Source organism: Phaethon lepturus, unplaced genomic scaffold (genome assembly GCF_000687285.1).
Source record: "Phaethon lepturus isolate BGI_N335 unplaced genomic scaffold, ASM68728v1 scaffold31324, whole genome shotgun sequence".
Lineage (NCBI taxonomy): Eukaryota > Metazoa > Chordata > Aves > Phaethontiformes > Phaethontidae > Phaethon > Phaethon lepturus.
In genome coordinates, this window is record NW_010536063.1 from 15,720 (window position 1) to 41,678 (window position 25,959).

Sequence of the window (25,959 nt, forward strand, 5' to 3'; positions counted from 1 at the left end):
TTTTTCTTTTTTCTTCTACAAGGAATATTTTTCTGTTTTTTTTTCTCTAAACAGTTAGTTTGCATGGTTTTATGTACAAAAGAAATGATGAGATTCTCTTATCCTAATGATACAAGGGAGTAGGGTAGGTTAGCTGAAATGCTGGAGCCTGGTAAAACTGAAGAAATTTTGGATAATCATGAGTCCAGCTTACCTTCAGAGCTCGTTAGTGCTTTTTCCCTAGAAGGTTTTGGAAGGTGTCCGTTGAAGGTGGAAGCTATCAAAAGCAGGTTAGATAGGGACCATGTGTGCAAACTGTGGCCTGGAATATTAAGTACTAAATATCCTTGCAAGATTTTCGTTTACTTGAGAACCTCAGATGTCGAGAGGATCTGTATCTGAAATGCAAGTGACAGCATTTTAAAGTGAATTTAATTAAGCTTGTCTGTGCTTTGCTGAAGTAAAATGAGTAGGTTAGGAAGGTAGCTTCGAATAGACCTGAAAAGGTCTATAAAATGATATAGAGCACATTAAATTTAAACCAGTAGTTATCTGTTATACATCGAACAGTGGTGCGAGCTACCTGAAAGGCAGAGGACTGGTGCTGGGGACGATGTTCTCCTGTCTCCCTGTGGACGGTTAGAGTAGCCTCTGTCTAATTCCTCGCTCTGATGGTTTTATGCCTATGATAAAGCGGAGGGCTCTGTGGAACTTAAGAACTGCATACCTACTTAAGGCTCAGTTTTGTGAGAGAAGATGGAAGAAACAATTTTGCGAAAGAAGTGTGAAAAAGTTAGCTTACTTTCTTAATGCGAGCTGGAAGACCCAAGAAAGGGGGAGTGATGCGCATCTTAGGCGGGTGCTGTACACAGCACCAAATGAAATCCTTTTTCCCACGTTCGTTAACAGAGCTTCATCTTTTCAGAGATTAAATTGAACGGCAGGAGGATAACGCTGCTCTCCAATACCCGGTTTTGCGCCATTGCATAAGCAGTTAAGTAACCGAGGCCCAAATCCGCAAGCTGCCGCGTGGCGTGCGGAGCGCTGGCGAGCTGGAAGGGTGTTGCTAGTCCTGATGGCGTTAGGCTGTGCCGTGGGAGGAGTACCAAAGGGAGCGCGGACGTCACGCTGCCAGTAACGCAGCATCCGGCGCGGTGCTTGGTGCTGCCGGGCGGTCCGTCGCCGAGCGGGCGGTGCCCCCGCCGAGGCTGCCTGCGAAGCCATGAGGATGGCGAGGAGCTGGAGGAAGCTGTGTCCTGCAGCCTGTCCGCCTCCCTGTCCCGCTCCCGAGCCACGCGGCGTTGGGCAGTCCTGGAGGAGGAGGAGGAGGAGCCAGTCGGTTGCCCTCGAGTAAGAAGAGGTCCCGTTTTGCGTGGTGCTGGTGAGTGCTCTTGGAGCTTTTGCGGGGTCCATCGTGGCTGGTGACGCTGGGTCCATCTCATCCTCTGGACGGTGGCGACTAGTTTGCGCCAATACAAGTAAATAGTAGTGGAGAGCTGTGACTCTGAGTGTTGCTGTGTCAGCAGTATAAAAAAATGTTGCTAAAGAGTATTTTTTGATAGTTGGCTTGGTATTGGGAGATCTTTATACTTAAAATCCATGTAAAGTTTCTTAAAGGGTATATTTTCCAGGTCATGCATCTAGGTGGAAGAAAATCTTTAAAATCATTTCTAAGGTTTGGTTTCCTAAATTGCAGATCTATACCAAAATAAAGCAATACTTTCTGAAAACAGTGTTTGTTGCAAGGAGTTAAAGGTTCTTTCTGCCGTGAGTGAAAGCTAAAAGTGGATCCCTGGCCACAGGCCACATTCTGTCAGCTCCACAGAAATATTCATAAGGTAGATCAATAATTAAGCCCGCTATGCAAAAGTAATGTTGTGTTCGACTCAAATTGCTCTGCAGTAGCTGTTCATACATGACTGCTTGTTTTAATTTATTTTCCAACTGAGTTTTAGGAGTATTACCAAGATTTAAGAGTTTCTTTTGAAGAACTTGGTTTGACTGTGTGGTGTATTCAGGTTATTTTGAATAAATTTCCTTAATTTTTTTTATCCCAAGTGTTCTGAAGTCTCATCCACTAGGTGATTTGTTAATGCCCCGATGTTTTTAAAGGGCAAGCTAACATAGAAAATGGATGGGATGGCAGTAGCATTTCCTTAGTCAATACGACTGAATAAAGGGAAAACATCAGAATTATGTTTAGCTGTTTTGCTAACATGCATTCTTTTTCTCCCTCTGTCTTTAATCCTCATGTTTTCAATCCGCAGTAGAGATAGATGGCTTCAGGAGAATGGGATGGATCCTGTTTATTTCTCGTGCTTTGCCAGCAAAATAGAAATAACCTTGTAGTTGCAGAATTTCTATAACTTGTGGGGAAGAGAAGTCATTCTATCTAATAAGTTCTGTCTAATTCCAGGGGAAATCTGCAGGGCCTGCTATTTATCCCACTTGTGAACGGAGCAAGTTTGATGCAGCGTTCAGTAAACGTGGCCTCTACATTTTCAAAGGGAGTAAAGACTTTAGTTCCTATTCCTACAGGCTAGAGGGAAGGAATATGTTTTATGCCACCTTCTAAGGGAGAAACTCAGTGCTGTGCAAGGGATGTGCCTCGACTGAAAAATTGAATTGCCGCTGGTAATAGTTTGCTTTCCGTTCTTTGAAAAATTCCATCTTCCAGGCCTGCAATTATCTTTTATTTATAAAACCTCTCCTACAAGAGCACTTGTGGTAGTGAAAACTAGCAGGGAAATAATTTCCCATTAATTAAGCTCCTACATATCACCAGATTCTATTACCTGCATACTCACTCATCCATCGTATGTACTGCCACTGGCATCTCGTATGGTATGTTAAACCCACTCATAGATCATTCATTCCAACTGCATCAATAAAAGTCTTTGAATTGAATAGAGAGGCAGAATAACAACAGCAGAATTTCATCAGAGTCATGGTTTGCCAGACGATTCATCTGATAAACTGAGCTATGTGTTTTGGCATTGTTTAGTTTTCCGCAGGGACCAAAAGTTCTCCCAAGCTCTCGGCTGATGATTGCATGACTGATGCACCCCTTTTACAGGGGCAAGGGGGATGCCTTCATTTGACCAGGCTTTGGAGGAAAGAACATTCCTGCCTTCTGAGGGGACAGAGGACAAAGAAGGAGGAGAGGGACCCTGTGTACACAGTCTATGTGCCCATTTCAGCTGAGTGCCCTAACTATCGGCTGTTAGGCAGAGCCAAATCCGGCAGCCTGGCAGAGGTGAGGCTGAGCCCCTTTCCACACCTCCTCGCACAGAGATGCAGCTGGCAGCATGGACACACGGACCTTCTGACCTGTGGTCCTGGGGTAGTTGCTGGTACTTAGGCCCCCGTACACATGCATGCACACAGAATGAACTCCCTCACCCAGAGAAGAGATAGGAGGGAATTTGGTGAGAAGATAGGACTGTACTGATCGGGTATGGGGCATGGCCGGAGAAGCATAGTGACCAGCAATGTGCTTATGTGGCTGATGTTTTTGTCCTTTCATCCCATGTTTGTTCCTTCCCAAATCACCCACATCCCTCCCTTTACTTGCCTTTGTCCTCCCCTAATCGTCCCCTAACTCTTGTGCAATCCTGAAATGTTCTTCCCCTGCATTCCATTACGTGTGCTGTACCCCGAACCCATCTGCAAGGTGATCCTGAGAGCCGTCTTGTCGGCTTTCACGCCTGGACCATGGGGCAGATGCTCTCGAGGGCCAGCCTTTGCAGGAGACCTGTCAGGGTGTTTCTTCCTGGAGTCTGCCGTTTGGGTCCCCCACCTACCCCTGTGCTTCTGCGCTCTTTGGGACGTGTGGAGATGAGCCTTGGATGGACTGATGGATGGTTTTCTGTCTTTTAAAAATGAATGCTTGACCTCTTCTTGTGTCTTACTCAAAATGATCCCACCCTTGAGCATGTGCTGGCATGGTATTTTGCAGGCAAGTATGAATGAGCTTCACCTTCGCCATCAGCAGGTCCTGTACGTTTGGGGTCAGGACTTCACTAGGCATATTCACAACCACCAGTCGTCATATAACTTGCTCACACCTCCTTTCTGCTCAAGCAGAACAAAGTTGCATCTGTCCTGGGATAAATCTGGACAGTATCTCTAATTCTGGGGAATGGTTTCAGGCTACGATTCCTCATCTGACTCAAATGTCTCCTCACAGTGCCCAGAAAGCAAAGAAACTCAGCATTTTGTATGCTGCCTTCTGCCTTTCTGCTGTAGCAATTATGTATCTGAGCTACATGCTGGCTGTTGGAAATTCTGTTCTAAGCCATCTCACCTTGCCTGTGGTTTTTACAAGGCACTTTGGGGACAGACCTTGGACTGTGGATTCTGCCTTTGAGCTCAGAGGCTGGAAAGTCAGGTGTCATCTTGCTTAGCATCATAACCTGCAGGTATGCTGGTGGAGTCGACCCTGAACGTCTGTCTGAAGATCACAGGGAATTAATGATGAAATTGCATTAAATTATTCCTAGCATGCAGCTTTAAGCACTGAGCACTTCTCAGTTCCTGCCTATGTGGAATTTAGGAGAGTTGAGATTTCTTTTTTAAAGAGGAAATGTATTTGGTTATCTTTAATTGAGACTGTATTAGCTTCTAGTGATAGTACTGCTCTGTGATGTTACTTGTAAAATGATGGTTTTGGTAGCACGTGCATTTATGGTTAATACCCTTTTTGTTCTTGTGAAATCCTCAGGTTTTTTTAAATGCCGAGCCTGTAAACTGAGTAGAAAACTCTAAACGTAAAGCTGGTGAAATAATAATTGGCAATACATATGAATAGCATTCTTTGTGCTATCGAAGGGCCAGAGCAGAATCTATCTTGCTGTCAGTACAACTTCAACAGGAATTGTGTGGGTGGATCGGAGCACTTATCCTAGCCATTATGCAGCAATGGCATAAGTTAATGGAACAGATTGTCAGGGGGACTGTAGGAAGTAATGGCATAGGAAGGAAGATGTGATTTATATATGAAAGATAATACACTGCATATAATGAGGAAGTTTGAAAAATAATGTACGGAGGAGGCACACAGATAAAACTGTTAGCATCAACTCAGAAAATAATGCTTTATTTCTAGCTCCTTATTACTCTTGAATAAGCTCTAATAAGGCTGAAATCTTCCTGATTTTGATATTTAATTCAAGCTGAGTTACATTAAAAAAAAAAAAAAAGCAGTCGTGTTATTTCTGAAGGTGGCAAGAGGGGAAAAAGTACTGCTTGTAAACATGCTAAAAATAAAGTGATGTTCATGCTTGCTCACCCTCCTCTGTTTTGGAGCAAAACCTTTGGATCTGCCAGCATGTTGCCTTTGTAGGATAGATATGGCTTTTGTTACCTTTGAGGAAAGTCTGTCAAAAATTAAGAGTTTACAACAATAACACCCCCAAAGCAAAACCCAACCAACCAACCAAAAAACCCCAAACCCAAAACCTTACAATTTGCTCCTCCAACCCCTATAAGATGAGGGTGAGCTCCTGCGGGACATATTCAGAGTGACTCTGTGAGCTGCCCAGCCGGGATGTGGAAGGGGTGAGGGACAAGCCGGTAGGAGAGGTGGTGAAGTTCACAGCCTGCCCTCAGGAGCCTGGAGCTGGGTGGAGATGGCGGTGAGGAGTACTCCAAGGAGAGCTGGTGGGACGGAAGGGTCAGGAAGCTGAACAAGGTGAGTGGGGTGACAGGGGAGGTGCCCAACATTTCTCCAACATCAGAGACCCAGGAACTCTGAACAAGAAGAACTTCTTGAACTTCTGAACAAAAAAAGGAGGAGAAGGATGAGTAGCTTAAAGAGCAGGGAGTGCGGCTGGTGGTGTAGGTGGGGAGAAAAGGGGGCTAAGCCAGATTGAGAGGATTTAAGGCAGAGGAGAAGCGGTAGTAGAGCAAAAGTGGTATAAAGTCTCAAACTGAGGATAAGCAGAAGGGTCTGTGCCCACTCATCATACTCTCCTTTGTGGAAAGGAGCATGAGCCGAGGGTTGTCTTTGTCCAGGATCAATGTGGAGATGAAGCCCAAAAAAACCTCCCCAAAAACCCATAAGTGCTGAGTGGATAATGGAGCGCAACTCATTTTGTGTGGTTGGCGACAGATGCTTTGTGATGCTTCGCATTCATTTATTTTCTTCAGATATCAGTGATGGGTGTTCCAGTCTTTTAGCTTCCCAGAACAAAAATCCTGAGGAAAGAATCTGACCTGTGTAGCATGTTTGTGAATTGCTGCTCTACATTTGTAGCTTTTCAGTTTGGTGGATAAACAACAGTTGCAGCCAATGCCTCGTTCAGCTGCGTGCAGCACAATTACGATGGGATTGTTTTTTGGGACTCTTTGACATTATAGTTGTTGAGAGCTCAGTAGAAGAGCTGGGTTGATTGCACCAGAGCCACGTTTGCCTGGAGTGCTGTGTTTGCTGTGGTAGGATGATGTACCGGCATCGCGCTCTGCTATTCTCTCACATTGCTTAGCTAATAAGCCTTAACTCAGGCATGAAGGAAATAAATGGGATAAGTGGATAGCTGAGGTTGTGTGTCCACGTGTTTGGCCTCTTGCATTAGCGCTTATTGTCTAGTGCTTGGAATAAGCAAAATGCGGGTAAGTAGGTAAAAAGTCCATTTGAGAAATTGTTCCAAGAATAGTTACAGCAGGGCTGGGCAGCCCTTCTCGTCCTGGGAGCGAAGAGCTTTGTCTAGCTGAGAGCCGCACAGCGTGCACTGTCCGTGGAAAGCTGTGGAGAGACAGAGTTTGGGGTGGGTGCCAGCTGGGTGCTCCCAGCAGTCCCACCACTCTCCCCAGGGCTGGGGCCACATTGGTGATGTCGGTCTGAGTTGCCTCTTCGGGCTTATGTCTTACCAGGTGGGGTGCTTGGGTGGCCCCCATGCCAGCACAAGACCACGAGTTATTTACTAAACGATTTATAAATTGCCTTCTTATCCTTGAGATCCGCAATTCTGGGATGAAACATGAAGAACGCACGTTGCAGGCAAACACCCCTCTGTCTTATTTTCCTCTGTGGCTGTTAAGTACCAGAGTTTAAGGAACAGGCAAGTGTAAGCTTACGATCGGCTTGAAGTAAAATCAAAGAGTGACAAAAACAGCTAATTGAGCCCAGCATTTGAAGAGCTGGCTGCAAATGGCAGAATGGCACGTCGACCCAGCAGAACAAGGCTCCTACATCGGGTACCCAGCCGGCTCGCAGTTAGCTTTGGAACCCTCGGTACGCTGCTCTCGGAGCAGGCGTCACATCTTTGACGGGAAATATTACCGGCTTTGATGGAAGATGAGAAAGATGTTACACGTCCGCTTAGTTGTAACTTTAAATAAAGGAGTCGTATTTTAAATGCAAATGCCTTGCTTGTTTTTGAGTTGTAAGGAGCTGAACTGCTGTCTTAAGAATTGATTTGCCTTTTAAGTGTCATGCAGACCTATTTTTAGCATTGTTAATATGTGTTTCTCTCGTAACCGATTATACTCGCTACAAAGAGGAATCAAAATTTTCTGGAAGTGTATGTGCGGGTTGTGCTACACCGTATATACATATGAATAAGTGTCAGTCGTGGTGTCATCTGGGAGTTGGGGCTGCTTGGTGTCTGTGGTGAGACAGTGGTGGGTGGTTCACAACCTGGAAATGGCCCCCATCCCGTTCAAAACGTCATTTTGGAGCTCTTTCCACACGGCGTCTTATTATTTGTAGGTGCTAAGGATAAAAATAATGACAATTTCTGAATAAAATACAAACTTAGGGCAACGTACAGTCTGTCTGGGGTGCCCGGTTTGGGTCTAACCCAGGGTTTTACCGACACACGTTTGCGTGTTTAGTGTAGAAATGAAACCAGGCTCTTTCTGCTGAAGGAACGCAGCGTTCGTTGGGACCATGCCTGGCCACCCTGGCCTTAGCAGAAGGTAGCTCTCAGGACCTACCTGATTTTCTTGGGTCTGATTGCTGTTTCTCACACCACAGTTTTCACTAGTTTGCAGTAACGAACGGCAAACCTTTTGCAAATATTGATATGGCTATTCCCCCTTAACTCCTAGGAGAGGGAGAAAATAATCAACTTTCTGTTGCTGATACTTCAGCTTATTGTTTCCTGTACTGTAGCTGCTGACCCAAATGTGAACACACAGAGAACATATGGCGCGTTTTATTTGCCAGCTATAGAAAGATGGTTTTGGAGCACACGAGATGTCACATCTGTTTAAGTCACAAAATACTGTCATCTCCGTTGCACTGAATGGCTTCCTTTGTAGTAAATGCTGCGTTTCAGGATTCCTGTTAAATTGGGTCTATAAACTGTTTAAAATGCTCTTTATCTTATAGAGTTTCTCTTTTGTTTGCAGCAAGGGAAGCCATATGTCTTTGATAGAGTGTTACCTCCTAATACCACCCAGGAGCAAGTTTATAATGCCTGTGCCAAGCAGATTGTTAAAGGTAGGTGTTGTCTTTGTTTATTCCTGCTTGGGGGGAGGGAAAAAGATGTCTCCCTGTCCCCTCAAGCTATTTAAAGGCAGGATAATAAATGTTTAGATGTGTGTGTGGGAGTTTAGTAATTAGTAATTCCAAGCATTTCCTTTTCTAAGGACTTGTCTGGCGGGGGCGGGGGGGGAACCAACAAAAAAAAAAACCAAAACAAAACCAAAAAAACCTCCCAAAAAACCAAAAACCAACCCAAACAAACAAAAAAAGAAAAAGCTGAAGGAATTGCTTGTAGTTGTTCCTTACTTTCTCCTTGTGTGTGACACTTATTCCACACAAATATTTGCTTTTTGTGATGTATGATAAGCAACAAAAAGCACATTCTTCATGCAGCGTGAGGCTACTTGGTACAGGATGAGCACGGAGTAGCTGTGTCTTTGAATGGAAGGGTGGACCATTAAAGGAAAATATAGAAGGCACTGTTTTTGTAGCTGCTTTGCCTGCATATAGCTTGCACTTAAAAATGAAATGAGAACACTAGTGCCTGTTGGATAGCAACCTGTTTGTTTAAAACAAAACCTTCATAAACTGATGAAATTTCAAGATTTTAACTTGAGAATCAAACTTTTTGGGTGCATTTTAATTGCCTGCTGTACTTTCCCCTACCTCCCGAATCACCCTCAGACCTCCCGCTTGGTTCTGATGCTGCATAGTCCATCCATGATGGTATTACAACTGCTACAGCATCTCAGGGGTTACAAGTAGTACCCGGTCTAGTTGTGTGGTGTCCCTGTGCCCCCCAAGATTTGGTCATCAGTTTTTGTTTTCAAATCCAAGTATGTAGACTGTGGGAGTGGTGTCAGAGCTGTGCTTGTATAGCAATGCAAGGCTGCTTGCTGAACACTGTGGAATTTATGTAGCGTGAGAGATTTGGGGTTGCACTCAGAGGTGCAGCAGCTACTGAAGCAGTGTTGAAGGACTCACTAGCATTTCAGGCGTGGAGGTGGATCTGTGGAGAACTTGTGCGTCTGCCAGTGAGGAGAGGTCCCTGGTGTGCGCGGCCCTGCTGCGAAGCCTGCGTTCTGTTCTGGAGGAAATTAGTTGGCTCCCTTGGACAGCCTCGAGCAAACCAACATGTGTGTAGTCTAGATGATCAGGGGTGAGGACCAGAAGCTAAATTATTTGATCTTAGAGAGAGGAAATGAGTTGTAAGACTTCAGTTGCCTCTTCTCAGAGGGGAGTCTAATTATGGCAATTCTGACTTCAGACGGGTAAGCCTTTAATAAAAACTGGTGGGATTGGAGGCATAGAGCTTAGCAGTTACTAGTTCAGCTTGCTGACACACCGCTCAACGTTTGGAAGTTTGGGGAACTGTCTCAATACTACAGTGTGTGCTAACAGAAGCAGCACACCGCTATTTGTAGACTTGTGGAGGGTATTTATATCCCCTGTGGAAGTTGGTTTGCCCTGAAGATGGTGAGAGAAATAAAATCCTGTTTGAGAGCAATTTGGAAGACCGAAATCAGTGATTTAAGTCTTCTTCATTAGCTAAATAGAAAGGCAAATACTCTCCAAAGTCCTATTTGAAAATAGAGCTCAAACATACTTTTGCACGTATGTTAACTTGGACCTCCTAGATGACTTGAAAGGCGAGTTTGATGAGGAGGAGGGTGTAGAAAAAAGGAAAAGAGAAAAATGGGGAAAAAAGAGAGAAGGAGAGAAAGGGAAAGTGAGGAGGAGAGTGATGGGGAGGGAGGGGAGGAGAGGAGGAGGGTGTAGGACAGGGAGGGGGTCCTGGGAGGGAGAGCACAGCGTTACTGGAGTGATGTTCTTGAGCTCTGGGCTCACATTTCCTTACGTTTCATTTTCAGTTTAAAGCCTAACAAAGTGAAGAATGTGAAACGGACTGGGCTGTTTCTGATAGACTGGAACAATGTAATTTACTACATGGAAATACGAGCTGAGTGCATTACAACTTGGAGCACTATTTAAATCTTTGAGACTTTTTAAAATAGCTTTTCAAGGTTACCATTTGTTATCAGATTTCATTATACTCCCATGAAATGGCTGATGGTTTCATTGTGATTAATGTTATTACAGAAAATGCCAGCTGGCCTAGCAGTCTCTGAAACAATGGTTATAATAACCATGTTGACAATAAGGATGATCTAAATGAGTTTTTTTTCACTAAAGAAGAAATGGGATTAGGTTTAAGTAAACAGCTCAACGACTAAGTCAAAGTATTTCCCATTCCACACGTGAGAAACATGAGAAATGAGGAGTTTTTTAGAGGAGGAGAAGCAATCTGTGTGCTACAGTGATTTGCATCGGGGTGGGCGCCGGGATGGTGTTTGTTCAAGGTGCTCCCAAGGGCAGAGGTACCAGCAGGGGAAGTGTGTGGGGAATCATCACTGGTGCATATGACCACAGTTTAGGAACTTGTGTTTGCATTTTTTTTAATCAAACTGAGAAATATCACTGAATCTGAAAGGGAACAATAGCGTGTGATTGCCACCACTTAAGCTTTGTTTCCCATCGCGCTCTATCGCCAGAAAACAGCTTTATCTTCTCAGCCTACACAGATGGATGTCTGTATCTGGGTTTTGCATCCTTCCTACAATTACATCGAGGGAAGAATATTTATAATGGCCCAAGCTATTGCTGAGCACTGGAGCTGTGAGCACATTAGTGCACATGTGAACATCTGCACATTTGTGTGTCCTGTGAGGAGGAGGAAATTGCTTTAGTGATTTTTTTGGGCGGTGGGTTTGCTCTCACTGAATAGCTTATTGACTTTCTATTCTGCTTAGAAATATGGGCCTCAAATGCTGAGTCGCAGAACTAGAAAGTTTAGAGAAGGAAAAGGTAAGTATAGACCTAAAAATTTGATTGTAGGAATGAGGCTGAAAGGAATTCCGTAAAGCCATTTGGTCTTTCTTCTTGCCATTAAGACTCCTTTACGTGTCAGTGGTCCATGTGAAAGGTCTCAAGTCCACAGCTGCCCTTGGCCATTTGTTGCAGAGCTCTGCTGGGTGCTCCGGTGCTGCTGGAGAGACTGTTCTGGGTCCCTAACCTGAGCCAGTCTGTGTTGTAGCCCCGACAGAAGGGCTGAGGTTTTAGACCGTTGCTACTTCTCCTGACCATCCTCGTCAGGAGGAAGGCCATCTGGCAGCAGTTGAGTGGCCGAGTCGAGTAGCTGGCTTTTGCGGGGAGGGTAAATCAAACTGAAAATCATTGTAGAGAGGGTTGGACCAAGAATTAAGACAAGCACTTGGTCTTGCTTTGTTTGCTATGAGTTCCGCAAAAGTCCCAACTGACCTTTGTTTGGTGGCTTTGTTCATCTGTTTTTTCCCCCCTTTCCTTTCCTCTTAAGTTTTGTGCAGACTGTTTCTGTCGGCAACTGTCTCTTCTCTTTATCCAGTTGACAGATGGTATATTAACTATCTTAAGGTGGAAAGCCGTCCAATAAAAATAACCTCTTCTACCACAGAGACTGACTTTTTTTAATTGCAGCTGGTACAAAGGACTTTTATAAAATAAGGTATTTTTTGCTGATTGGGAAGATAAATTACTTACCTATGCTTCCTCAAGCAGTGATGCATCTTAGTATACATTGATGCACATTCTGAGCAATTTTCTTATGTAACAGTTGATTAATCAGATTATTTTCCCCCTAGACTGTGTACCAGCATAGAGCTGACATTGTACCTTGCATTCACCTGGAGATAATATGCCTTTTTTTTTTAATTCAACCCATTTTTAAAAAATGTTAACCAAGTTTGGCAAAAACTGAAAATAGTAGTGGTGAACTCTTAGATTGTGCTTAACGGTCCTGGGTGGAATTTAAAAGGTATTTGGATGCTAGGTGATCTTTTAAAAACAAAAAGGGGTTGCACATGTTTGCTTGAGGATTTCTGACTTCCTCCTTGGACAACTATTTCTATTTTTTGATACCTAAACACCTTTGAAATTCTGGTTCTGTGCACCTTCCAAACATGAGCTGGCTTTCATCTAACGAGAAAAACAAACCTTCTTCCTTTTCCAACTTCTAGCTAGATTTTAGTTGAGAATAAAAAAGTCCAAACACAAATATTTTCTTTCCTTGCTGGCTAACAAAGATGGAACTATCTACACAATAGATGTGGAGTACTTACACCTGATTCTAGTCTCAAAAGTTAAATATGACTGCCTCCCTGTTGTGCTTAGATATGTGAGTGCGTTTAAGAAGAAAGTAAGCTTTTCATTTGAAATATTTCAAATACAGTTGCATTAAACATTGCCTTTCCTACAGGCTATTTTGAAATGTAGTATTAATCTGATTAACTTTCTAAAAGGCAGTAGTATTTTTGTATTAAAAACCAAGACATAACTCCTGTCTCCTGTGAGCTGCTGCCACCGCTCTTACGCTGCAGATCCCTGGCTGCACCTCCGTCTCTCCATCCTTGGTCCTGCACTCCGTGTTTCTGCTGGTTCACCCAAGGTAGACCTGTTGGTGCAAGCTGAGTGGAGCTCCTAGCAGAATTCTACTTCAGCGTCTTCCAAAGATAGTATACATTGGGGTTTCATTGGAAAAAAATGCTGTTAAAATTGCACCCGTGAAAGTGGAAGTGAATGGGCTTTGAACGTGGTGCAGGCGGATGGCCGGCAGCGAGGCTCGCCAGCTGTCTTCTCCTGCCTTCCAGCTGCTGTTGTTGTAGCCCTTCCCTTCCACTCAAGTTCATTCTGTGTTGAACTGAAAATCAGTGAGATGTTCTCTTCAGAAAAGAACTGGCAAATGGTGTTTTGAAATACCAATAACAGGAACTTTGGCCCTGTTTTGAAACCTGTTGGTGAAATTCTGGGTCGAAGGCATGAACTCAGGATGGCACTGCATCTATGGCTGGACGTCTGGTTTTTTATCTATGCAATTATTATTTCTAATTCCTTATTTTAAACTTTGTTTCCCTAAAGCAAGAATAAGCAGTGTCTCTGTGTTTATAAACAGGTGAGGATGCTAAATTCATACAAAATATTAATAACCGGAATGACAGTAATTATAGTCTGTAACTTTGTCATCTTCCTAGATTTCAAGATTTGAGAAATTTACCCAACACCAGCCTGTGGAGATCTGTACAACCTCTGGCATGTCTGTCCTCTTCAGCTCCCCAAAACAGTTCTGCCACAACTTAAACAGTTACATTCTGTGTTTAATTAGAATGTATTTTTTTTAAATGGCTTCATTCCAATTTCATCCTTATTCAGTATTACTGTATAGGAAATGTGTGTTTAGGGTCTATGTCGTGGTTGTCTCAGAAAAAGATCACTTTTCCTTTCCGTTCTTTTTATCCATTTCTTTTCTTTGTAATCATCTTTCTGTGGTTTTTATCTCAATTTTTTTCACACTTGTTTCTTCATTCTTTTTGTATCTTTCTAACATACCTTATTTAATTCTCCTTCCTAGATGGACCATCTACATACATACATATGGAGATACAAATAAGGAGATTATATGTGTGTGTGTTTATGTATATATAACAATATGGTGTTATATGCAATAGTATAAAATACAGACATGTATATATCTTTACTATAAATATGTGTATATACACACACATATATCTTTTTTTTTCTCCCGGTGGCCTGGTAAGACTTCAAGTTCACTTGCCTTGGAGCAAGTCCAACCCAGTAATCCTTTCAACGGCAATGAATGGATGTGGGACTGTGCACGAGAACCAGCTGCCTTCCCACCCTCCGGATTTCTGAAAGCTACTATAGACATAAACCAGTGCAAAGTCAAAAATGGATATTTTTATGTCTTAATGCAATATAAAATTATTCATTCTTCCTTGAGAGATGTATATTTTCAATAAAGCAAATTCCTGTTCAGCTGACTTTCTTCTTGCTTTGCTCTTCTGCTTTGGAAATTAATGAGGCCGTGAACTGTTGAGGGTGTTCTAGTAGTTGAAAAAGTATGATTTTGTTTAATTTTCTCTATGTTACATGATGGTTTAGAATGCAGGTAATTAAGTTTTCTCTTTTCCGTGTTGCACAGGTATATTGGATAATATCTAGTGTCCAGAGATTTTTTTAAGAAAGATGTCAGTAATTCTGTAATTCTCTTAGATTTTGTTACGCTTTTTTTTTGGCCTAAAGATAGCTAGTTATGTCGTATTTTTCCCATTCTTCATTGCACAAACTAATTTCTAATTGAGCTTCAGCATTGTAGAAGACTTATGAAACAGTGGTAACTCATAATGACATCTTAAACCCGGATTTTAATTGTTTTGCTTCTTCTTGCAGATGTTCTTGAAGGCTACAATGGCACAATCTTTGCTTATGGACAGACGTCATCAGGCAAAACGCATACTATGGAGGTACAGTGGCAAAATTAAATCAGTTTGGTAGCAGCAGTTGAATTATATGTACCAATTACCTGAACAAGCCAGCTATCTGGAGCACTCAGCTGTGAGTGACATATAAAAAGAGATCTGGGTATGTTTAGCTTCTACTGCCTTTTAAGCTGTAGTATTTCTTTCAATATGGAGGTTTTTTTGAGATGTCTATAGATATCTAGCTAAACTAACAAATGGTGAGTGAAAAATATCAAGTATAGCTTCTCCATATTTGTCAAAACAGTTTAGGTATATGTATATTTTAAAGCATTTGGGTGAGATTTGTTAATCCACAAATGAAATCAGTACTAAGGGTCTGTAGAGTTCCCTTGCATGCAGGATTATGAAAATTCATGCCTGAGTTACTGGTTTTCTCATTTGCCCTCCCCTTCTGGGAATACCACTCTCGTGTGCTGCAGCACAGATGGATGAATTTGAGGATTGTTGCTTCGGAGGAGAAGAATACCAAATGATACCAGATTCCAGTGGCTGAGGTCCTAAATCTGTTATCTTTCTGCTACATGAAGTGTGACGGAGTGTAGTTTTTTTCCTGTGTTGTGGTTGTTTGTTTTTTTTTAACTGTTCAGTTAGAAGACATTTAGATATTTTAGTCCCTTGCTAAAAAAAGGAGGATAATTCAAGCATTTAATCCTCGCATGTGATTGTTCCATCACAACGCTGTACAAGCTGGGTCTTTCTTGGAGCATTTCAGTTCAACTGTGACCTGTAAACAGGAGGACTGCAGCAAAGTTTTGCTAAACGAAAGGAAAAAAATGAGCTTTCATTTGTTTAACAGCATCAGATGGTTTTGCTACACGATTAACACGGGTGACCTACCTAAGCTGAAGGTTAAAGGAGAAGGAAAGCAATATTCTCTCGAGCCAACAGGCCCTGGTGAAATTGCTGTTCGATTGCCACAGTTGCTCCTTTCCTGGAGGATGCAATAACTGATGCCTCATGTCTAATTAAGCCTGTTCTTGCGAGGATGGGGGAAATCACTAGCTCAGCCCTCACAGATGGCACAATGGCTGAGTAATCCGCCAGCTCTGAATGTAATTAAATCAAAATGTCTGCAGGGCTTGAGCTGGTGCTTCCACATGGCAAGGGGAAAGATCTCTTAAAGCCAATTTATATTCAGAATTACAAGCTGCGATAAAGAAAATGACTGTAGAAAAATGGCTATTTTACTTCTTTAATAAAGAAAAAGCTGTCATTTTAAAGTGGAATCAAGTCTATATTCAGTTTTAATCCCTCTTTTAACCTAACGTCCTCTTGTAAAGTTGTTACAGTATGCTGTGGAAGAAAAAAGTCGTCTGAAGTTGAAGAAATAGTAAATCCTCTTGGTAAAGCTGTTATGGAGGATTTTCTGTAAAATGTGAAATGCTTCACAGTGTTAGTGTTAAGCTTAAGCAGGTCATGGTAGTATAACATAGCCAGGACAGGCTTTCTGACATACATAGGTCTTTCCTCTGTGCTAGATAAAACATTTGCCAACCTGTATAGCAGGATATAACCAAAACCTTCTCAAAAATTACGTATTTTTGCCCAAAAGATTATACTTTGACTTTGTAGTAGAGTTTTCAATACTAGGTCCCTATAGATTGTAGTTATTATGTCAACATCTGAAATAAAACAGCGCTGTCTCAAATGTTACACTTCACTAGCTACAGCCTGTCTGCTATGTTTAAATGTGGAAATTAATGCTCTTATTAAAATGAGAGGCTTTAATGAGCAGAGAACTCTGTCCTGGTGCTTAAGGGGGCGTTCACTAAACTGCAATGTCAGCAGGGCAGCAGCAGCACATTTCTCCAAACTCTGCCTGAGGTCACAGCTAAATCCATGAGAGCCGTTCGGGTTTTTTGATTCCAGCTTTCCAGTTTACCTTTACCTTTCTCTGCCCTTCCAGTTTATGGTCTCCATAAATTATAGCGGGACCTGTTTCAATCATCTCTTGTTTTAATAAAAATCCATTGATAATAAAGTAAAAGTGATACGGGTTTTTTTTCCAATGCATCAGAGAATGCTGGTGTTACAGCTTTTTGAAGTTCTTAACTCTTTCTTTGCAAAGCAGTGAATGTGATCTTGCTTCACTGAGGTTTCTACTGTCTTAAATAGTGACAAAGCCCAAGAAATTGTAGATGCAGTGATTGAGTTACATGCGCACTTAATCGTATTTTACAGATTGATTTCTCTTCTGAGCTAAAGAAAGCTGTATAAGGGAAAGCATAATTATTACAGGGCTTGTTGAGGCTAGGAGAATGTTTAATTAAATACTTTTATAAGTTCTCACTTACCCAGAGCCCAAGCAATTATTAGAGGAAAGGTTTGCCTGATGCAGTGGTTCCAAAACGGATGCACTGCTGTGCAGACAGAAGTCTCTGCAACAAAACTTTGAATTCAGACTGTCCTTGGGCTGAGCCAACAACCCAGCTCGATCAAAGCCTCTGTAGAAAAGGGTTCTGTAGCTGCCTTTGCCTCTGCTGCCTTAGGAATCGTGCATCTTGCAGCACTTCACAGCATGGATGCCTTTGGTTGCATTTGTGGGTGTTGAAATATCAGCAAATCTCTGTTTATCCTACTTCAGGAAAAACTCATTTCCCTTCTTTGGGAAGTCTGTCTCCATGCGGTAATGCAGGGTAGTCGGGTGGTTTCAGTGAGCTTTTCAAGGACTTCTTCAGGGAGAAGGGATGGATAGTGTGGAAATTGTATTGCAGCCTCTGCTCAAATAACAGGGCTGTGTGATGGAAGCGGGTGCTCTGCTGGCAAGGTGCTGGGGTTTGGCTGAAGCCTGCGGTTGTGCGTACGAGTTTGCCCCTTCACCGGGGACTTAGTTTATTTAATCACCCTCTTTTTCATTCTCGTAGTCTGAAATGAAATGGTGTATCATACAACAAGGACGTTTCAGTTTTTGGGAAGCTTGATAGGATGTTGGATATGGTATAGCATTTAACTGCTTCTGCTACAGAAGATAACATTATTTGTGAAATAGAAATAAAATATTCACAGTTTAGATACAGCTGAGTGCTGCTATATAGGAAGGCAGTCAGCAGTGTGTGCCCAGGTGGCCAAGAAGGCCAACAGCGTCCTGGCCTGTACCAGCACTGGTGTGGCCAGCAGGAGCCGGGCAGGGATCGTGCCCCTGGACTCGGCACTGGTGGCACTGGCACCTCGAATCCTGTGTTCAGTGTTGGGCCCCTCACTCCAAGAAGGACGTTGAGGTGCTGGAGCGTGTCCAGAGAAGGGCAACGGAGCTGGGGAGGGGTCTGGAGCACAAGTCTGATGAGGAGCGGCTGAGGGAACTGGGGGGGTTCAGTCTGGAGAAGAGGAGGCGGACGGGAGCCCTCATGGCTCTCTACAGCTACCTGAAAGGGGGTTGTGGTGAGGGGGGGGTTGGTCTCTTCTCCCAAGGAACCAGCGACAGGCTGAGAGGAAATGGCCTCAAGTTGCACCAGGGGAGGTTTAGATTGGATATTAGGAAAAATGTCTTTACGGAGAGAGTGGTCAAGCATCGGCACAGGCTGCCCAGGGAGGGGGTGGAGTCACCATCACTGGAATTGTTCAAAAAATGTGTGGATGTGGCACTTGGGGACATGGTTTAGTGGGCATGGGGGTGTTGGGTTGATGGTTGGACTTGATGATCTTGAAGGTCCTTTCCAACCTTAGTGATTCTGTGATTTATCTATATTCCCCTTCCCCTTTTTTTTCCTCCCAAGTTGTGTAATTCAAGGGCAGAAACCTAATAACTGCTTTAAATACAGGCTTTGAGATAGAATGAGAGATGATGTCAGTACTTCATGTTGAATTTCCTTCATGCTAGGTTGATGCTTAGAAGTTGACTGTCACTTCACCACCTTTAGCATAAAGGAAGCGACGTCTAGAAAGACTATCTTTACTCAGCCTTTATTAGTATATTTAACTTGGAAAACAGGTCAATGTGACACACTAGTCATTCACAAACATGCATAATATTGAGAAACACATATACCTGTGTATGATTTTCTTCATATTTTGCTAAAAATATCGGTGTTTAATAATTTTTAGCAATTACAGATCAAATTTGACTTCCTATGATTTAGAATTGTATGGCTACCCACTATATTTAAAAAAAAAATAATAAAAATTCCCTACCACTATTTGGAGTAAGATGCTTTGTTGTGGTGATATCGGCAGCATTACTTGGACAAAAATTTATTCCAAAGGTGTATTAGAGTTTTTAGAGGGTATGTTCTGATGAACTGACTTGTTATTGCATATTTATGCAGTTTCATAAAATATGTGGAAATAGTAATGCAGTGTACGCTGTAGTCAGAAAAGATTTTTGTTTCGAGTTTATATTTCTATTCAATTTTCAAGTGGTGTTAGCTTTCGTGTACATGCCCAGCTTTGTCAGAAAGTGCAATGCAACTAAAAGGAGCCGTGCAGCCAGGGAAATTGTTGTTTTTATTTAATATTCAATTCTGGAAAGAATAGAGGAAGGTAGTCTTGCAAATTAACATAGAGAACGGGAGTGTTTGTAAGGCACAGTTCTCTGGCAATAGTCCCAGCAAGCTCAAATCAGAATATATTACTCTAATCCCCAAATCCCCACAACCCAGATTACCCTTTAGCTTTCTAGCATAGTGGTGAAAGAGAAACAAAATGCTTTAATACTTCTTGCTTCTGACATGTTTCCAAATATCTGATTTAACTGAGAGAACCGGGCTGCAATTTGTACATTTGTGTTTATTCCTCCGTCTTCCATCGGAGAGTGGCAGTGTAAATAGCGGCAGGACAGCACGCTGGGCAAACGGCAGGAGCTGACAAAACAAATAGGTGCTCCGTCGGGTGAGGAGTGCTCCCATGTCGAGTCGTTCTGCCACCTTTCTGTGCACCTACATCAAGCAAATCCCGCCCTGAGCAGCAGGCACATTCCCAGGGATCTGCTGGAGGAAGGTGTGTTTGGACAAGGCTTTCTCCTCGTGTGCCTGAGCAAGGCTTTCCAAGTTACGGTTTGGTTTTGTGTCTGTAGGGGAAACTGCACGACCCTCAGCTCATGGGAATCATTCCAAGAATTGCACATGACATCTTTGATCACATCTATTCCATGGATGAAAACCTGGAGTTTCATATAAAGGTAAATGCGGAATGACGTGTTACGTAATGGATGGAAGAAAGTTGACTTGGATGGGAGTCTGTGTTCATGCTACACCATTGCGCTGCAGAATTTTTACTTTCTCCCTTTTATAACTCAAAAAACCATTACATTACTGAGGATATTTACTAGAAATACTCTAATACAGTTATGAGCCTTTGATGGAAATTTTTCTTGAGTGTGTTTTCAGCTCAGGTTTGCTAGGCTGTTGGTTGCCTTGTCGCTCACCACAGTTGGTGGGCTTAGCCAACATGGTAAGAGAACATTTATTTCACTGCAGCCTCTCCAAAGGCTGTACCCCAGCCCCACTAGTTACGACCATAAATACCATTGATCTGTGTGACATTTGTGAGAATACTGACATGTTGTTCCTATCTTAAAGATATAAAGAGTCCTTCATAATAAGTAGGTTTGAAATGGTGGAAAGATGGCTTTGGGCAATTTTCGGAAAAGTGTTTAGAAGTAATTTTTACCTTAAAAGCTTATTTATGGGTTCTTTGAGATGGTGGTCTAAGTTTCGATTTGAACAGCTACTATGTTTTTCTGTGTCCCGATCTTGATTCCAACCATACGATTTCTCAAAGTTTTTGAGTGACCTTTAATTCCTGCTAAACCTGGGGGGCTCTCAGCCATGGGGGGGCATTGGTCCGTCTGGCAGAGTTGGGTTAGGCTACGGCTTGCTTCCAAGCAGACATCAGTAAAATTACGCAGTGAGTTGCAGGAAAAATGAGTACTCCACTGTCATCCCTCCCCCAAAACACACAAATATACTAGATGGCTTCAGTAAAGTTAAGTAGCTGAGCACTGATAGTGTGAAAACACCATCCCTTCTCCTGCTGTGACCAAGTGATGCTCTCCGAGACAGAGCTCTCCTCTTCTGACCCTCTCGTGCCTGAAAGTTAGAGATGAGTGACTTTTTAGTGCTGCTTGCATTAAAGCCCTTGAAGCACTTCTGGGAATATATATGTGTGTGTGTGTGTGTATATATATATTTTAATCATCTAGCAGAGTAACTCTGAACCAGCTACTGATCTTTTGGAAGGTCATTTTGTATTGAGAACCTTCTTAGCAGTGCCTGTTTGGGGGTGAGCTCATGAAGTACAGACGGAAGCAGCAGCCTTATGAAATACAAATAAACCATCTAAGTATTTTTATAGACCTTAGATTGTAAAATACTGAGCTCCTTAAGAAGAGATGCCTCCAAATTTTCATAGAAATGGCTTCCATAGGAGTGACACTGATTTAATCTCACCAGCTGTACAGCTCTCCTGTGGCTATTGCTATTGTACATGATAGCACTTGGATGCCAACAGATGGGGACCCCCTTGCACAAGACGTAGTAAATTCCTGTCCTGGCAGAAGAATATCACTTTATAAATCATGTTCTGCCAGCACTGGTTTCCTGTCATAGTTGATGTGTATGAATATCTTAACGGAAAAGCGCCCAAATAGCAATGAATGAGTGATTATACAAGGAGCTGTCTTTGAGAGAAATGCATGTTCTGTCATTGGGAGCAAGGATTTAAGCACACTGTCACACCCTTTTAGTAACTGACCCAATGTTGAAAATGACTTCCCCCCGCCTTTAATACATACCCGTTTAGAACAGGGAGGGGAACTCGGTATCTCCTGTGTGTGTTGGTCCTCAGCAGTGTGTTAACAGGATAATATAAAGCACATGAGTTAAGTCTGGATGAACCGGACTGTTGAAATGAGCTGGTCCAGAGGATGGCTTTAAATGGGGCAAATGCAAATGAAAATGCACAAAAGCAAAATATATCTATATTCAATAGCAGTTGTCACATAGGAAGATTAACTCATCAGTATAAAAACCCAGACATAATTTATTTTTCACATGAGAGAAAATGATACTTTACTAAATAGAGTTTACTGATATCCAGAATTTAGCCATCTAGTATTCTAGCTAAGTAATCCCTGGATAAAGTTTATTTAGGGTATGGTTAGGCACCACGCCCCTAATACATTTCTGTTTGCTTCTGTGAGTTGAATACCCTTTTATTAAGAGAGTCATTCATACATTCTCCCTCTCAATTTTTTTTCTTTTGTAGGACAATTGTCTCTCTCTGTTACAGAAAAGCTCATTTTCAGTTTCTTCTTTGTGACTTGATTCAAGACAGAACACTTACATATGCTTCATTTAAAAGTTTAATATATATTGCTTAGGCTTATGTAACTTGTATGTTAAACCACTGAAGATGCTTGTCTGCTTTTGTGCTGGAGTCAAACGTGACCCTTCTTGTGATGCAGCTGTACTGATATGATAGTGGCTGAATTGATTTGATTCTGTTCAATATTGTTGTCAATTTTGCCTATGTAAAAAAAAAAAAACAGATGAAGATAAGATTGTCTGAAGGTTTTTTTTTGGTATACTTTCCTGATGAATCATTGATAAATGGAGGAAGACCAATGACTTGTAGATCATTCAAAATACAAGTATGTTCACATGAAAGATGTGATTCAAACTATGTGGGAGGTGGGTTTTATGTTTAGTTGGTGATTTTTATTTTGACAGATCTGGAAATAGAGGCATAGAGATTTTTAAATAGCCAACGTTTAAATCTGTAATGTTTATGATTACTTAATTAGGTTTCCTACTTTGAAATATATTTGGACAAAATAAGGGACCTACTTGATGGTAAGTTCTGCATTTCTTATGTGACTGAGTGTTTTTTGGCTTGGTTTAGTGCTTTGAATCAACGCTTAAGTGGAAACAGTTACTTTCTTTGAGAGCGCTTTAAATTTAAGCTGTGTGACTTGGTTTGTGAAAGAGAATTTTGCGTTTTAAGTCATCTAATCGCTGGCTCTTGTGCACCTACCTCTACAGTGCTACATAGCTTGATTGTAAATCACTGAGTACAGAGAATTTTACAGACTTCAAGGCAAGTCTGAGCCTCATTGTCAATGTGTATTCTTAAAGTAAAACTGTAATTTAAAAATGTATGTAGTGTTCGGTTGAGTTGTGGGGTTTTCTTGTTAAATTTAGAATACGCTCGGTTCAACTCATTCCTTGCTTTTCTTCTGTTGGGTAGTTTGTTGGGAGTGATCTCTCTTTCACAACATGTGTCTCTGCGTATGCATGCTGTATGGTAACTGATGTGTGAACTGTGTGTGTTGAATCAGTCTGAAGGCAGAAAAATGTACGCTAATGGTAACACAAAACCAGGAACAAGTATTTGAGCTTTTTTAAATTCCAGTGAGTTCTTCTGTCTTCCTGGAAATCCTTGCTGCTTTGACCAAAAACAATTTGGTCTCTGATTATTTTATTAATCCAAGCAATAAACAAAAGCTTTTCTGCCATAAAGTTAACTTTAAAGAAGCAGGTACAAGATTGACAGAACAAGAAACAAGTTTTATGTAACAGAAATATTGGTAGTTCATAAGGAGTGGGAAGTGACTACAGTTCTCATTTACAAATTTAATACATTCACAGTATTTGTCTGTCATGCTGATTATTGACACAGTATTACCTGTGGAAAATTCCTAATGATCTCCATCTTTTTTTTTCTAGTGTCAAAGACAAACCTCGCTGTACATGAAGATAAAAACAGAGTCCCATATGTTAAGGTACAAGGAACATCTTTCATTCTTTCTCACATATGCATTTATTTACACATTTTCATTCGTATCTCAGTGCATTTGCTGAATTGATTCAACTCATGTTCGGAGTCTTGAATGTTCAAGTAGTATTGGTCCCTGGATTTAAACAGTTTCCTGAAATATTAATAAGCTTGAATCACATTTGCTTTATTTTATTGACTTTAAACATTTACATTTTGTTAATACGGTGTTAAATATTAAGTATTCATATTCCCAGTTCATGTCAGATATGAAAGAGAACATCTTGAAGAATTTTGTTCTTTAATGTTTTGTTGAATAGATGCTGTAATGTCGCAATATTTTAAAACAGATTTGTTGTGTGAGGAATTTTTTATGACTTCCTGTACCTTCACTTAAATGTAATAAACTTGTTATGAACGTATGTGAGCCTTAATAATGTACATAATGTACATAATTAATAATGTAATATTATTCTGTTTATTCTCATCCTGGGGAGGCCAAAATAAAATTGATAAAATAATTCCTTCAGTAATACTGCGTTAAGGCAGAGAACAAGGACTGTGCGTCTTGTCTGGCAGTTTGAGAGAGAAAAACGCTAATTTGGGTATGTAATCTAACCCAAATTAGTAACAGGAATATATGACGTATCATTCCATGTGTTCTACGTATAGAAACTCTTTTCTGCTGCGTGTTTGATTTGACTGAGTCTTTTCTTGTGAAAGAAAATTGTCTCTCACGTTATCCTGTGGACGACTCCTGACAGTCATACAAAGGCATGTTGTGGTCCATTGCCTCGCTCGTGATCATGTTGGATGTTGATGGTTCTGCTAATTATTTTGTTCATTGGTGCTAAATGTTCTTCCTGATGGCATTTGGGGTACTAGGACACTTCCTAAACTTTTCTGTTTTCAACTTGCATATTTCTAGGGTTGTACAGAAAGATTTGTATCTAGTCCTGAAGAAGTTTTGGATGTCATTGATGAAGGGAAAGCTAACCGTCATGTAGCCGTTACAAGTAAGTATTCTGTGGAAGTTTTTCTGGCTATAAAGTGTGGGTGGCTTTGTAGGGATGTATTGATTGTATTGATTCTTCACGTTCATAAAGTACTTTGAGTTACTTATGTGAGCGATCTAATGATGCACAAACTATAATGCTCTAAAATGAATAGTGTACTTTTTTTTACTGCTTCACTGCATTTATTGACTTTCAGCTTTGAGAACTCCTGTATTTAATATATGGCATTCTATACTATTGCTATATAACATGTCAAAATACGTATTGTTACACATAGTATAGATATTTTGAAATAATGTATAACTGAAATTATGTACATACTTTCTTCTTTGTGCTACAAGTCAAGAACTCGGAGCACTTCACAGGTCAAACGGCAGGCAAAGACTGCAGAGCAGTTACCAGACTCTGCCTCTTTCTCTTTTGCAAGTTATCCCAGTGAAGCAGTGACTTGGATTGAGTTCTAATGATGCCAAAGCAAACAAATCTTCCTGAATTAAAAAACATAATAATCGCTTCAGCCTGTGCCAAATTTGTTGACATGGTGTTGCATGCAGCCTAGTAGCATTACGGTGATAAAAAAGGGCAGATGTCTTTGGCTGGTTTCCCAATTTGTACTGTAAGATGTCTTTGATGCAAGCAGTGGGCTTGGCAGAACCTCAGCTTATAACTGAAGTCTTGGTGGTGGGGTGGGTTTTTGTGTATAGGAGGGTCGGGGTTTTTTGTTTTGTTTGTTTGTATGATTGTTTTTTTTAAATTTTATTTTATGTTTTATGATCCACTGCGTAACTTCTTTTTTCTTCCATGTCTCTACCTTCTTGTTTTGGTAAATACTACTTTAGCTTTCCCATGCCTTTCTCATCATACTAATAGAAATGTATTCTCTTTTTTCTGAGTAACATTTTCTCCCGTTTTTTCTGCTATTCTCTGTAACAAAACATATCCAAATACACCTTTTGCTGTGACACTACCTGTTGCTTTTGGTGCACACAGAAAAGTTCTGATCAGAGTTCATAGAATGAATTTTACTTAGCCTGAAATGGCGAGGAGCAAATTTGGAAGTGTTACTGAAAAAAGCCTTGAGTTTGGAGATGGAGGAGAAAAAGGGAGTTCAGATAAATATAAATATTTCTGTAATTTTAATGGGAAAAGGTGGTAGTGGATTTTAAAGTAACTGAGAAAACAGAGGAGACAGTGGTTTACTGATTCTTAATGTTGTCTTTTTGCTACTTTATGAAACTTCAAGCATGACATGGTTACAGTCGCACTTAGAATAAGTGGAAGCTGAAACTGTAGCTGCCTGTGTTTTACCTGCTGCCTGGGAGAAGGAGGATTTTTAATTACATGAGCAATAAAAATCACTCTGAAATTTTAATTTAAAAAGTATGCTTTTGATGAAAACTTTTGCTAAAAAGTTGTGAGATCTCCTCACACAATTGCACTGAGACCTGCTGAA

At 41.3% G+C, this 25,959-nt stretch overlaps 1 protein-coding gene across 1 annotated transcript in view; it reads left to right on the forward strand.

The window, feature by feature from the left end:
- Positions 1–7,129: 7,129 nt before the first annotated feature.
- The window catches only part of LOC104619994, a 37,160-nt gene continuing 18,330 nt past the window's right edge, over positions 7,130–25,959 (forward strand). The window contains exons 1-7 of the mRNA XM_010286058.1: positions 7,130–7,213; positions 8,335–8,425; positions 14,690–14,763; positions 19,790–19,894; positions 22,520–22,568; positions 23,442–23,497; positions 24,419–24,506. Coding sequence (XP_010284360.1) covers positions 7,130–7,213; positions 8,335–8,425; positions 14,690–14,763; positions 19,790–19,894; positions 22,520–22,568; positions 23,442–23,497; positions 24,419–24,506 — 547 coding nt within the window. The remainder of the gene's footprint in view (positions 7,214–8,334; positions 8,426–14,689; positions 14,764–19,789; positions 19,895–22,519; positions 22,569–23,441; positions 23,498–24,418; positions 24,507–25,959) is intronic.